Below are 15,017 nucleotides of genomic sequence, written 5' to 3'. Positions count from 1 at the left end.
CAATTAGGCTTAGAACGCACTGCAATTAATTTCTTGCGGTTTCAGAATGGTTGCCTTGACGGATGTCATTTAATCAATTACCTTACAATTACATTTAGGCTTAGAACGCACTGCGATTCATTTCTTGCGGTTTCAAAACCACAAAAAGTGTAACGTTAGTATGGCATGCTTCATATTCATAAGCCCACGCACTTGCAAGACTGAAACCGCAAGAAATTAGACCAGTGTCATACTATAGCAACAATTTTGACATCTTAGGTATATCATAGTTTGTCTATGGCATGGGCTCCTCATCAGTCCCCTCCTCGGAGTCGTACACCGGCGCTCCGTTCTTCATTTGAATCACTGACTTCTTGCGGTGTCTATGCTCCTTCAGATCTTGCTCGATGTTTCTGGAATAAAAAAAAAAGTTTAACCACAAATATTATTAGTAATAAAAATATTAGTTGTAAATTGTTGTTCAATACAATTTTCGTGAGTCGCGACTTGCGAGACTTGCGTATCAGGTAGCGGTACTGATGATTCCGCTACTCGATGCTGGATGTTGACTACGAAAAGACTTTTTGGTACCAAAACTGATGTATGGAGTGAGCACTATTCTTACTATATTTCTCTATACCACTGAATATGTAAGTAGTCACGTTGTAAGTACCTATACCTTATATCTCGCATTTTCAATAAGTTAAGAGGATACACTGCGGCCACTTCTCCATACAAACGTAAATGAAAATTCATTTATCCGTGAATGACATTATGACACTGTCTATGTTTGAAATGTGACAGTCCTTTGACACACTATAATTCTAGAGGGGCCTACCTGGCGCTGATGAGTGGATGCAAGGCGCTCTTGAGACTGGCGAACAGGTACGGATGCAGCCTCTCGTGTAGTGCCAGCACGTCTCTCGCGCACTCCAGTGGCTCCGAGATGGAACGCCGCACGTGGACTGATTCTGTTGAACGCTCGCGTTCTTGTCTGGAAGTAAAATATTAGTATAAAGTTTTATACAAACAAAATTTAACACTTTCACTGTCCCGTGACCCATATGTGGGGCAGTGTTGGCCGAAAGTTAATGCAAATTGAAAATGCTGGCCATTAACCATTATAAATTGAATCGTAAACTATAATCGTCCGATACGGTTTAAGGTTCAATTTATAATGGTTAATGGCCAACATTTTCAATTCGCATTAACTTTCGGCCAACACTGATGTGGGGCAAGCCTCTATTAAAAGGCTGTAAGGTTGAAAGTTAACAGTTGGGACAGTGAACGTGTTAACATAAAAGTGTTTACCTACAGCAGATTTACAGTTAAGGCGTTCATAATTCAATTTGTGAATTAATAGTCGTTTTAGCTGATTTTAAACGCGATAAACAAAACTTTTATAAATGTAACGGCGCCTTTCGTCCTTGGACCCTTTAACCCTTTGACCGCCAAAGGCGGCCACAGAGGCACACGGTTACAATTTTCATGCATTCCAATTAGTTTTAGGCGTGTAATATCTACGACGGGAGGCTGCATTATTCGCGGCCTAATCTATAAAAAAAAACTATGCTACTTTTTTCCCTGCCTCTTTGGCAGTTTAAATATTGCCGCCGGTACTAACGATCATTAACTACCTACTATTAACTATTAATAATTAACATTTACTTTAATACTCTCTTTAATAAAAATTCTAAGGCCGCGAACTTTTCAGACGCCCCTCGTATATACGCCTTAAGTGTCATTCAATAGAACTTGCTAACTATGTAAACAAACCGCCATACTAAAATTGACACTGAATGTCAAATTACTAGTAACTTTTGTTTACATAGTTGGCAAGTTCTATTTAATGACACTTTATGCGTGGCGTTCAATAGGTTAAGGCGTCGTTTACATACAGTAACAGCAGGGAAAGTATAGCTGGTCAACCAAATGTTGTCAGTAAAAAAAGCCGCGAAATTCAAATTATCTATGGGACGATATCCCTTCGCGCCTACATTTTTCAAATTTGCCACCCTTTTCTACTGTCAAGATCTGGTTGACCAAGTATATAACAAAAACTCACCCATCATTGTGGGCGCCCTGCGCGTCGGGCAGCGCCACCTCTCCGCGGAAGTCGGGCAACATGCGCGCCACGCTGAACGCGTCCAGCGCGCGCTCGCGCACGTAGATCAGCGGACGGATTATGCGCAGTGAGTGCTCCCTGGAAATAACCGTTTAAGTTAAAAAAAACCCGGCAAAATGCGACTCGGACCCGCGTTCCAAGGGTTACATTAACTCCGACTCACGCTTGACTGCACATTTCTAATAGGTTTTTCTGTCATCTATATGTAAAGAACTATATTATGTATTTTTTTCAAAATTTTAGACCCAGTAGTTTCGGAGATAAAGGGGGGAATGGTCGAACAGACAGATGCACAAGTGATCCTATAAGGATTCCGTTTTTTCCTTTTGAAGTAAGGAACCCTAAAAACATGTAAATTGTTTTTAGACAGTGAAACGTTTCATTTAACCTCGTCCTCCTGCCGACTTTATTTTATGTGGTTCTTGCCCAGGAAACCCAAAATCGGAACAACGGGGTATTTGACTACTAGTCAAATTAGTTTCTTATTTAGAACTGTCAAAACGATTTTGCTACTATGAAATTTATATGAAACACTAGCATGTGACGTCACGATCAAATTACCTACTCTTTATACTTTTATACGGGTTTTAAAATAGAAATGGTGTCTAAAAATAACTGCTGTCTACGTTTCTCTATTAATCTTCTGGTGTTTTATTTCTTGCATGAAAAATACCTAACACTTAAACTAACTAAACTTAAACTTTTACAATATTCTCGGAATCTTTTAGGAAATCCCATATAGGGAATTCCGTTTTCCTTACGAAATTGTTAAAGTGTCCGAGATTACCTACGTAGATCGAAATTTCGATTTTTTTATCGTCACATAAACCCTTTGCCTAATAGTCAGAAACTCAACAAAACAAATTCTTACAAATTCGGACATATCAACAGTAAAATAAGTCAACTAAAGCTGGTCAAGCAGATCTTGTCAGTAGAAAAAGGCGGCAAATTTGAAAAATGTAGGCGCGAAGGGTTATCGTCCCATATAAATTTTGAATTTCGCTTTTTTTTTACTGACAAGATTTGCTTGACCAGCTTTAGATTTAGTATACGGACCGTGTGACTCAGAGGCGTCTAGTCGTTATACAGCTTACCTAACTTTATAGTGGGGTTTGACGGCGCCGGATTCATCGCAATGGCAGAGGCTGAGAACTAACGTGTCACTCTCCATTTGCAGTGAGCCGCTACAAGCAGCGTGTGGGGAAATGGATATGATACTCGTATTAGAAAATTACTCTCAAGTGTGATACATTCTTATCTAAAGAAACACTATAGTTATTGAAAAATAATATCAGACTTAAGTGTTTTTGATGAATACGGATTCGTGGGTGTAACTAACATTCCTTTATAATCTTACCTTATTCAGTGTGTTCTGATGGTTCAATTGCTCCGTTACGCCTATTCGATAATCAGTAACATACTAAAATCTATCATGACTAAATATATACAGCTACAAATATAAATGCGTAACTCTTCGTACCACCTGTAATACCTTAACCCAGGGGTCTCCAAACCCCGGCCCGTGAGGCATTTAAATCCGGCACGCGGACAGCTAACGCGGAAGCCCACTGTGGTCAACAGTGGGCCTTCGCCTTACGATAGCCCACAGAACATATTAAAGAGGTTAGAATGGCTATCGCGCGCAGTTAGTATCGAAACCGGTGTCGCCGCTCGTTCCTCTCCACATTTACTAACACTCGCGCAACGGTAGTAAAAACTAGCTAGCGCCTTGTGTGTGTGGTGAATGGATACGCCTCCTACAGACAGATTTGATGTCTGGCTTCTTAATCTGAACGTTATTGTGGCGCAAAAAGGCATGTTTACTTCGTTTTTCGGTCAGCGCGGGCGAGTAGCATGCGAGCGTTTGCTCAAAACCCCGCGGCGACACGTACCCTGCTCGCATCGCCATTCTAACTTGTTCTGTGCGATAGCCGATTTTCCGGCGCAAAAATAAAACCGATGGTGGCCCGCGTGAAAGTTTGTGTAGATGCAATCACAGATGCAATATGGCCCCCAGATAAAAAAGTTTGACCCCTACCTTAACCCATATTTAACTCCACTCTGGACGCACAAGCAAGAAAATAGTTGTGACGTTCGCACTGTTTTAGGTGTCCGAGCTTACCTGACTCTATAATGAGCCTTAACAGTCCCTAGGGCGCCGCCGTGGAACGCGCTGGCTATGAACGCTCTCGCAGCGTAGTCTAGATGTTGCGCGAGCGCCGCCACGCCGTAGCCGTGCGCGGCCGCCGCGGCGTACGCGCGCCGGCGCACCGCGTGCGACGCCCAGCGGTGGAGCTCGGCGCGGTTGCTGTTGCCCCCTGAAATACAACGGGTTAGCTGTTACCAGGCGTGGCGTAACATGCAAGTACATGCATCCCACGCCAATTATGGTAGCCATAGTAGTTGCCGCGCACAGCTATGGAACGGACGCCTGCTCGCGCCTGCGCCACCTAATGGTCATACTTGTCTGTCGTAATAGACGTGTTTTGTTAGAGAGTGAATCTTCTGTACCTAGTACTATTATTTATTCTATGCTGTTACGACAAACACGTTATATCAAGTCTACGAAAAAGACTCAGATGCCACGATATTTATGACATACAGAAGTAAATATCGAAATTTGTAATAAATAGATCCACAAACATGTTGACCAAGTCAGGTTACTATTTTATATCTTCCCTTGAGGATTTACTTTCAATAGGATTTACTGCGAATAAAGCACAAATAACTTGAAAAACAACACTATCACTTTTATTGCGTCACTGGCTGGGGTCTTGCTGAGGACTGAGGTACTTCATCAATCAAACTAAAAATTGGCAAAATTGGTAAATGACCAGCAATTCTCAAGACACTTTAAAGTGACTAGCTAACTATATTGGATTTCAGGTCAGAGAATGAAAACCTTCGCAAGATCCTGTGTTGTTGAACAGTGTCTCTTACATATAATTGATGGAACTTACTCTGCGAGTCTTCTTCGTCCATCTTGTCCTGGTAGATGAGTTTGACCCCGAGGGTCCGGCAGTACGCCATGAGGTGCAGCGGGTCCACGTCCGAATTCGACTCGTGCACGAATAACGCTCCTGAAATTATAGTGGAACTTCTTTACCGCCACAATAATGGTAAAAAATAGTTATGCTAAGGTCACTGGCATCTATTTACTAAGGACTCCACACCTAGAGTTTCAAGTGTTCGTTTTATGTACAAGGTGCTTGTAAAAATATGGATGAAAGCGGCCGCAGATGACTTTAGATTCAAATAGGCTGACAATGATGGTGTTACTTTTGTATTTCAAGTCCCTGGGGCCCGTTTTTCAAAAGTGTATAACTTGTAATGCAAGCGGATGTCACTTTTTGACAGCTTTTGTTAGAAAGGAACTGCCACTTGTATTACAAGTTACAAGCTTTTGAGAAGCGTGCCCCTGTTTGACTTGTAAAAATACTTACCGATGCTAAAGTGCGTGCCCTTGGACCTCGCGTAGAACTGGTACTGATGCATGGTGTGGAGGAGCGCGATGGAGTCCCGGCCTCCCGACAAGCACACCAGCACCTTGTCGCCGGCTCGGATCATGTCGTATTCTTGAATCGCCTGGAATTACAAGAGTTTGTGTTCATTTCTGCGATCTTCACACTGATGCCTCAAATTGTAACAACTGGACCAGCTCTCAATTACGACGTACGTCATAATTTGAGGCATCAGGTGCGCTTCTCGAGAATTTATACCCATATGAATGACTCGGAATATTGTCCTTAAAAAAAGAACATTTGCATAATTATCAGGATATTTATCAGGAGTATGGATGTAAAACATGTAATTCACATTAAGTGTCGTATCTTTACAGTGTATATATTCGAACTTCGATGAAAACGTGATTTTTGCCGTATAGGTCGCGTGACCTACCGCGGTAGATACCGCGCCGCAAACCTTTAAGATAACTTTTTGCAAATGGATTCGCTACTAAATGCATTGTTTGCATTCCAAGGGATATTCAAAGAATATTTCCTTTTGTCATCTCTGTGACGTGTCTCACCTCAATCGTGGGCTTCCACACATCCTTCGGCGGGCAGTGCCACTTGCCCTCGTCGTCTAAAGTGAAGTCGGGAAGCGACGTATCGGAGCACGCACTGCTGTCGTCCTGCTCTGTCTCCTCCCAGCAGCACTCAGGCTTGAACGAACTGCTGTGGAAGAAGAGAGAAGATTTAAATGAAGTCGATATGATTCTGTATCGCTTGGGCTCAAGCAGAGAAGCGGTTACATATGCTTAAAAGCATACCTGATAAGCCAGCAGAATTGCTTAAAAGCTATTCTGCTGGCTTATCAGGTTCGCAAGTCGCCGTGCCAATTTTTGCTCATCGTTGCAAATTAGAAAGCAGGTAAGTAAGGTAAGCAACGAATTAGAGCTCATTATATAGGTAAAGCGTTATTTTATTGCTATAAAAACTAAGATACGTTAAGAAACTCGCGGGACGCTCTAGGCTACTAATAATAATACCTATAATAAAAAGCCAAAACAATAACGTTAATTCCAAAGGCCACTGGTATTTAGCTTTGACATCCGCTGAGATCATCAGCCAGGTCACATAAATCAAATTTATCTTCTGGCGATTCTATCCTCTTAGGATTTCCAAAGAAAAGCTCCTTTATGGTTTCATTAAGACGTTGCCTTCAGAAACTATTTGTAAGGAAAGAACAGAGTGCAATCAAAAGGGCTGCCAAATGCAGATCCTTTCAAGAGGTTATATACCTTTACCAAGATTCTCAGAGAAGTTGGAACAACCAAATATTATATAAACACTCTGCGAGTGCTCTGCGAGTCTGTGTCTCACGGAAGGTTTGTTATTAAAATACCTAACAGACAAACTCAGATGTTCTCAGTAAATATCGCGCTCTCTACATAAAGGCACAGGGCGGACACGCCATACATCAAAAATGATTTGCGTTTATATGTGTGCACGGCACGTCTGTACACGCGTCATTGAGTTTCTGACGGAATCCTGACATGCTCTCAGTAGAGCGACTTACGCACACATTCATGTCGCGGCCTGTCGCGGGCGAGGTAATCCGAGTCGGGGCGGGGCGGTGCGTGTCCGTTCTGTATGATAATACTATTACTTATTCTGTGATAAAGGGCAGTGTTAGTAATTCCCTCACCCTTTCTCAAAGAGTTCGTCCCGCGAGTCCCTCTGGTCGGTCCCGTACCCGCTCGACCCGCTCGAGCGCGAACTGTTCTCCGAACCGCTCGACGCGTTCGACGATCGGCTCGACCGTTTGTCCTTACATCTGCAACGGGGAACACTTCGAGTGAGATGTTGCTATTGCAGAATAAATGGACCGTAGTTTGTAGAAAGTGACCAATTCAATTTTTATCAATGCAGAAAGCCACCAAGTTCAATATGTTAAGGTAACTTTGACAAAGAGTTGGTCGCTTTCTGCAGAAAAACGTGGTCAACAGGGCTTCGGGAATAGCGATCGTGTACTGGAAAGAGATGAAGGCTCATTGTGCAAAGATTCTTCCATGGGAAAAGAGTGTTTAGAAACCGTAATTTATGTTGAACAATTAGAACATCATTGAAATTTGGATGTGTTATGTATATATGTATATAACATTAGAATGTCGCACCATAAAGTTCACTCACAAATATACTTAGGTTAGGTATATTTGCGATAGGTACTACATTTTAATTCACAAACGTTCATCGTAAAATACGTATGACTAGGAACGCTTTATCGATAATGTTTTGTATTCGTAATCCGTAGCCGAGTCGAATCAATTTTATTGAACACCGAAAAGTCGAATTACTAAATTAAAACCGATATTTTGTAATGGAATAATCTGCAACAACACAACACGCAAAACATTGACAATTGACATGCACTTATGGCTCTACGAATCTGGGGGCACGGTAGTGCCCCCGCCAAGACGAGCAAAGCGAAGCGCAAGGGCACTACTACCTTTTCTCGAAGCGCTTCGTCGTTTTTTTGAACCCTCATAACTTGGGTTTGGATTATACCAGATAAACAAAATTCTCGGGATATGATGTCAATAGTGGACTTATTAAACATAAAAAATTTCAATTGCATAGCTCTTATACTTAAGATTTTATTCATAACTAAAAAACCCCGATTTCGTCACTGACTCACTCACTCACTGTTGATCATCAAAACCTCTAGGGTACTTCCTGAAGTCCTAGGAAGCTGAAATTTGGTATGTAAGATAATATTAGTACACAAACAACAAAAAAATTCAAAAACTTGAAATTTTTTGTCCCTAAGGGGGGGAAAAGGGGGGTGGAGTTTTGTATGGGAAATCAATAACCGCTGAACCGATTTAGTTGAAATTTGGTATGTAGATAGTTTTTGTAATGGGGAATGGCATAGAATAGTTTTCAACCCCAAAATCACCCCGTAAGGGTGAAAAGGGGGTGGAAAAGGGCGTTAGGGGAAAAAGAGGGTTGAAGGTTGTATGGGGAATCAGTAAAAAGCAGATTGTATAAAAGATGCCCCGAGGTACGTATTTCAGGATTTTTAATAGTAGGTCCTTAAATCACACGCGCAACCCTTTAAATTAGGGGATGGAAGCAACTTACAAAAAGAAGTGAAATCCCACCAAAAACATTTTCATGTAAAATGTTGCCAAGACGAAACCATAAGGCTCGCACTGACAAAAAGTTATCAGATCTCTTGTAGAGCCAAACTTCTAACTCTACGAGTACAAGCCCTAACTTCACAAACTCTACACCTTAGTCAAAATATGTGGCTTGGCCGTTTCGATACTCCAAGAACTATTGTATTATAAAAAATAATGAATAGTGAATACATTTTTCACCTTACGTCCATGTGACAGTAGCGAAACGGTCAAGCCACATATTTTGACTAAGGTGTAGAGTTTGTGAAGTTAGGGCTTGTACTCGTAGAGTTAGAAGTTTGGCTCTACAAGAGATCTGATAACTTTTTGTCAGTGCGAGCCTTATGGTTTCGTCTTGGCAACATTTTACATGAAAATGTTTTTGGTGGGATAAGATTGTGTCAGATATTTTTGCGCGATTCGTTGTTCAAGATACATATTATTGCAGGTGACTGTACAATCAGTACATGGGAAGTGCGTGTTTTACCGACGCGACGACGCTAATGTATTACCTATGCATAGATTCCGATATTATATAGTCAAACAAGTAAAATCAAATATAAATAAATAAATTACAATCGCCTATTTACCAAAGCTCAATGTGGTAAAGACCGTCTATAAGGGGAGATACACATGTTCCACTTACAGAAGGTGTCGGTACAGCGGAAAGAGTGAAGCTCTTCCTTTCTGACTGTGTCTGAGTGTCTGAGCGATGTGCGTATGCCTACAATACAAATAGAGAGTTCTTTTCTTGCCCTATGCCGATCTTCCCTGCAAATTGCAATTAATTTTATATCCGGTCTTCCCAACATTGCCCTTTATGAATAACCGGAATTCGTAAATCATTTAATTAATTAAAAATAAATCAAATCAGACTATTATCATCTTTCTCGAATGATTGGCGAAGGTCGAGCGGCTTGGCGCCGGGAGGGCCGATAACGTTGGCACTGCCATTTGGCACTGCTGCCTGAATAGAAATAGTTGGGATTGCCAAGAGATGCATACTGGTTATGATAGTGCAGTAAGGTATCTAATGCGTTTCAAACTGATTGCTTAATAAATTTCTTTGCTTATTGGTTAAAAAAAATCATATCGATCTTATAATGATTTAGATTTAAATCTAGGTATCGTAAGACATTAGCGTTAATCTTATAAGATAAAAAATACTTCCTATACAAGATAAGTTATAGTACCTATCTTGTATAGGAAGTATTTATTCTTAGTTCTTACCTTACTTTTCTTATTGAACAAATTTATCCATTTGAAAAAAAGTTAAATTTTTTTGACCATTTTTTTCACACACAAGTAAATGAAAAAAAAAATGTTTGTGTATAATTGAACGCTCGCATAGTAGGATAGTACCTAGTGGTTGGTACGATTCATCTCGACCTTTAAGACACCTATGTTATAAGTTATAATATCCAAGTTATGACTGATGAGCCTCATTTTCTTGCTCATAAACATAATTAAACATAATTACACGAACATTATAAATGTGTAGCGGAACAAAAGGATAAGAGTCAAATTCAGAAAGATAATTTGTCCGTTGTCTAGCGTAATAAATTGTGAAATGAAGCATACCAGACCGCCTGACGGATTGCCAAGAAACTCGGCAGCTAATTTGCTTTCAAATTGACACGGGCTAAAACTATTGCCAAGTTTTACAACGAGAGTATTAACCTTTGACTAACGGCTTTATGATTTCAGATTAATATATTTCTACGTCCCCAGACATTCAAGTTCGACCAACAGGACTGACAGGTTTTCCTGAGACTTTTGGTCGACCCAATGTTTGTACGAGAAGATCTTAAAGTGCAAGACAACCAAGCAAGACTGTCTCAACTATAGACATAGCAAAAAAGTTATAAGACTGAAGAATGAAACTGACCTGTCTTTATTCTCCTGATCGTCAGGTATGTCAAAGACCACTCTTCCTTCAGCAACCACCTCGCTGTATCTCTTGGCGGAGCGTCCGTGGTCACCAGAACACACTGGCACCCCCTCGATGATATCCGGCACCTCGCTTTTGTCATGTTTTTGGCACATTCTCAGTTTACCTTGCAGCTTCTTGGCTTTGTTGGTTGTTGTTGGGTCAGAAGACGTTCGCCATTTGACTGTGAAAATCATTTTAAATTAATAGCACAAAGTCGCATAGGTTAATCGTTTATGCGGTGAAAAGATAACACAATAGAATCTTGTTGCTACAAAGCACTTCATATGATCAATAAAATGGCGGATTAAAACTGGACAACAACTGTACAAAACTAGATTTCATAAAAAAAATGAATGGTACTTGTAATAAAGCCATAGCGTAAATTGATGCATGCTTTGACTGATTTATATTACTTACTAGAATTCTTTCTAATTAAATTTAGAATTTTTGATAAAATAATAACACTTACCGAACTCTAAATATGAATCAGTCTCAGTGTAACACATGTTAATTCCACTGTCTTGTGAGCTGACTGAAGGGTTTTGGCACCAATGTTTTTTGACAGAACAATGTCTACAGGTCGTGTCTGAGCAAGCTTCGTCGTCAGAGAGTTTGTTTGAGCTTATCGACTTGGGCATGTTTGGAGAGTTCTGTGAAGACACCACCTGGATGATGGTCTCGGGCGTTGAAGTTTCACTGGAGTTAAAGGAAATGTTGTGCGGGCCCGAAGCTTCGTGCAGAGGTGTGCACTGAGCAGATTTTGGCGAAGGCGAGGATGGCGATCTTTTGAAACGTCTGTTTTCATCTTCATTATCCAACTGAGTCGGCAGAACAGGGCTCGTAGGACACTTCCGCAAACACTGCGATGTTCTTTTCAAATCTAATCCTAACTCCGGCCCAGATCCTATCCTCATTCTCCCTGTTTGTGGAGGTGAACTCTTTCTGGAACTATATCCGGTGTATTCAGGTGATATCATCTCGTCAACTTGATTAACCATTTCCCTGATCTCGCTCTTGACTTCAGAAGCCATTTCCTTTGACATTCCCATTAGATACTCAGCTACGTCCATCACTGATACAGAATTCCTATCACTACTACTAGAAATTGAGTTTATACTAAGATTTGACTGATCAACCGCTTCAGAATTTTCCAAAATATCATCTACCCTGGATATTACTTCCCGGATCTCTGACTTAATCTCAGTGCATATATCTTTTGTCATCTCTTTGACATAGGCCTGGAGATCCTCAGATGTCTGCGATGTCAAAGACGTCGTTGGAGATGAACGTCCAAGCTGACTACAGTCAGATGTGCTGCTTTGAGTACTAAAAGGAAATACTGGGGGTGAGATCATGGGATCATCCAACGATTGGAGATCAGTCTGACTCCCGCAGTTGCAGAAACTAGTTTTCTGGGTGATACTGTTTGGACTAGTTTCTTTCAACCCGAGGTTCAGTTTTGTTTGTGCACTGAATGCTACAGCAGGACTATCCGATCCTAAACTGTAGCATCTCGATCGAATCAGCAGAGGCTGCGCTGACTGTGGACACAGGCGGAGAGGCGATATTGATTCTCCAACAGCAAACTTAACTGGATGCGACGTCGGAGTACCTTCCTCCTTCGGCGGCGTCTCTCTAAGACTAGACTCTCTTGAAAAGTACTGTTGTTTCTGCTTCAATCTGAATATCTGACAGTCGTCGATAGCCGAAAGACTGAAGTGACGCGGCGATGATCCTAAAATAGGTGATGAGGTGATATTAGCTCTCGTGTGTAGACTCTTTCTGGCCCCGGTGTATCCGGAAGGATCAAATGGCACAATATGCTTGACATTCGCTGACCGCCCCAGAAGAAGGTCATGGGCCTCTTTGGGCAACATGAACCAGCGCAGATAGTCGATGCGAGGATTGAAACTGACTTCCGGCTCAGCTGTCGAACATTTCATTGCCAATTTTCTTGCCCGGTTGAATAGATTTCTGGCAGTTTGCAAACATTCCGTATATGTTTGCGGGAATATTCCTGGCCCTGAAATAACCGTTAACATTATTAATGATTTACAAACAATGCGGCTATAAACAATCGCTGTCTTAATTATCGTAGATAAACATTCCCACAATTAGTACGCGTCATTTTGTGCTTACCCGAGACTCTTCTTTCGTTGGCCGTAATTTTTCCGTCATGGAACCTCAATGAATACAGGGATCTTCTGTCTCTTAGTGTGGAGCATGTGTGGTGCTTCCACTGTCCCGTCTGCGGGTTCACCACATATTGGGGCAATATCTTCCATCCTTCAGTGGCAACCATTTTCAAAGCCTCGAGGACGAATGCCAGTTCGCTATCGGACATGAAGTATTGTAGGGAGACCCTGCAGAAGCCAGGCCTGAGGTGCTCGTTGTGTATGGGTACATCAGGAAGCTTGACAGCGCTTAGTTTCCTCACCCGTGCTATCTCCTTTTGTCTGTAAGAATTAGAATAGGATAGAATAAAATCCTTTATTGCGAAACCATGGTACATGTAGTTGTTACAGTAAAAGGTTGTGAGAACACATGGCACCCTTAGCAAGTAATTAGCTAGATGCGAGCTAAAATGGCCATCCTTTGAATAATAGCCAGTATTTAGTGTCGTCTTAATACATAAGTACATTTCCATGTCGTCCTAATAGTCGTTTATTTGTTTTATGTTATGTTAGGTTTAGCAAAATATTTTCTGCGCCTAAAACCCGATCGAAAAAAATGCAAACCATGACCACGGTTAAAGCAATATTGACTGTGCGTTGTTTGCTAACTCAAATAATTTGGGGATTGGCATTTTCAAACTTATATAAACACTAAATACCAAACCGATACGTGCCAAACCTACGACAAACTTAGGTACAGTCAGCTACAGAGAGAGATGACAACCAGCCCCCCATCCCCCTGCATATAAGTATTATGTATGCAGAGGTGGTACCTTTTCTCTGCAGCTGACTGTACGAGATGAAATGTTCAAACTTAAATTGAAATCACATAGTCACTGCTAAAATAAGATTACTCACGTTTCGACATGCAGCAGTTTCTCATATTCCTTCAGCAGTTGGTCGTCAATGCCTAGTATATCGGAACCGTAGTTCATATTGCTGTCCAGCCCTCCCCTGGCCTGGATACCGAACACGTCGTTCAGGACCGCGCACACGAAGTTGTGGTGGAGGAACGTGCCCCGAGGATGCTTCACCATGAGGGAGAAGATGGGGAGACGGCGGGCGGTTGGGGACTCGCTGCCCAGGAGGATCAGCTCGGGAATGTTCTTGATGTGGGATAGGACTTGTCTGCAACAGAAGATGGCAGGAATTTAGTAAGATTATACTTAAAGGAAGGTTCAGGAAAAGTTTAAGAATATCAATACAGCACAGACACTTTGAGTCTTGAACTGAAAGCCAACTGCAAATTGTAAGTAAACTTCGAGTTGTACAACTATAAAATTTTCAGCTGGAGATAATCCTTCAGTCTGATTTAAACTAAGCCTGTTGATTGTAGTTAAAACATCATTCGACATTACTCCATGGTAATAAGGTCATTTTAGACTTTTAAATATGTACAGTCAGCTGCAGAGAGAGGTGAACCCCCCCCCCCCCCCCCTCTCCATAGACTGATTGAAGGTTTAAGAAGAGTAAAAAATAAGTGTGAACTAAGTAGTACGCAAAGGCGATAAAAACACATGATTCATGAACTAGTGCATTAATTGTAAGTACATAATTGTTTGGTAATGAGGTAAACAACTACAAAAACCAACCTCATTGTAACTATTGTTACGCGTTAATAATTATAAAGTGGATCCGTGCAACCATTGTACTCGTATCGGCAACCGCGTGTGGTTGATAAGGAAAAATAAATAGTTTGCTTCGGTATTATTTTATTGTTCGTCACAATAAATATTATTCGCTTACATTTGAACTTACGTCCACTGCCTACAGCTGTTGGTTGTTATTGGAAGTCGATTGTAGCAATAAAAATATATATTTTATTTTTCCAACATTAACTGTAAATGTAGATAAATGTAAATGAGAAAAATAAAAAATAAAAAATAAGTAAAAATTTACCCTTGAAAAAATATATATAAGTACAGTCATTACTTTGAGCTTTACACTTGACTGTATTACGTAGTACGTAGTGTAGGTAGGTAATTGGGAAAGATCTCCGGTTACTTATCATTATTTAATTACAGTAAATGCATAAACCTTCATAAAACTTATTGCAAAACGAGATGGTCATAGTCATAGCCTACCACTGGGTACCCAGTTGTTTACGACATGAGATGTTAAATGGGCTTTTTCTAAAATAAATATCGAAAACCCGATTCTTTCAAATCTGGACTTTCTTGGGCT

At 41.0% G+C, this 15,017-nt stretch overlaps 1 protein-coding gene across 5 annotated transcripts in view; it reads right to left on the bottom strand.

Moving 5' to 3' along the window:
- Positions 1–267: 267 nt before the first annotated feature.
- Positions 268–15,017, bottom strand: part of LOC134654550 (uncharacterized) — a 107,530-nt gene continuing 92,780 nt past the window's right edge. Inside the window, exons 6-17 of one of the 5 annotated variants that reach the window (XM_063509999.1) lie at positions 13,692–13,961; positions 12,799–13,115; positions 11,129–12,682; positions 10,615–10,840; positions 7,253–7,381; positions 6,132–6,279; positions 5,548–5,689; positions 5,065–5,184; positions 4,227–4,422; positions 2,045–2,182; positions 818–973; positions 268–392 (exon numbers count right to left, since the gene is read on the bottom strand). In XM_063509999.1, the coding sequence (XP_063366069.1) occupies positions 275–392; positions 818–973; positions 2,045–2,182; positions 4,227–4,422; positions 5,065–5,184; positions 5,548–5,689; positions 6,132–6,279; positions 7,253–7,381; positions 10,615–10,840; positions 11,129–12,682; positions 12,799–13,115; positions 13,692–13,961 (3,514 nt within the window). In that variant the 3' untranslated portion in view covers positions 268–274. The remainder of the gene's footprint in view (positions 393–817; positions 974–2,044; positions 2,183–4,226; positions 4,423–5,064; positions 5,185–5,547; positions 5,690–6,131; positions 6,280–7,252; positions 7,382–10,614; positions 10,841–11,128; positions 12,683–12,798; positions 13,116–13,691; positions 13,962–15,017) is intronic. The other 4 variants (XM_063510000.1, XM_063510003.1, XM_063510001.1 and 1 more) reach the window with 4 other exon arrangements.

Source organism: Cydia amplana, chromosome 15 (genome assembly GCF_948474715.1).
Source record: "Cydia amplana chromosome 15, ilCydAmpl1.1, whole genome shotgun sequence".
Lineage (NCBI taxonomy): Eukaryota > Metazoa > Arthropoda > Insecta > Lepidoptera > Tortricidae > Cydia > Cydia amplana.
This window is presented reverse-complemented; position numbering and strand designations above follow the sequence as displayed.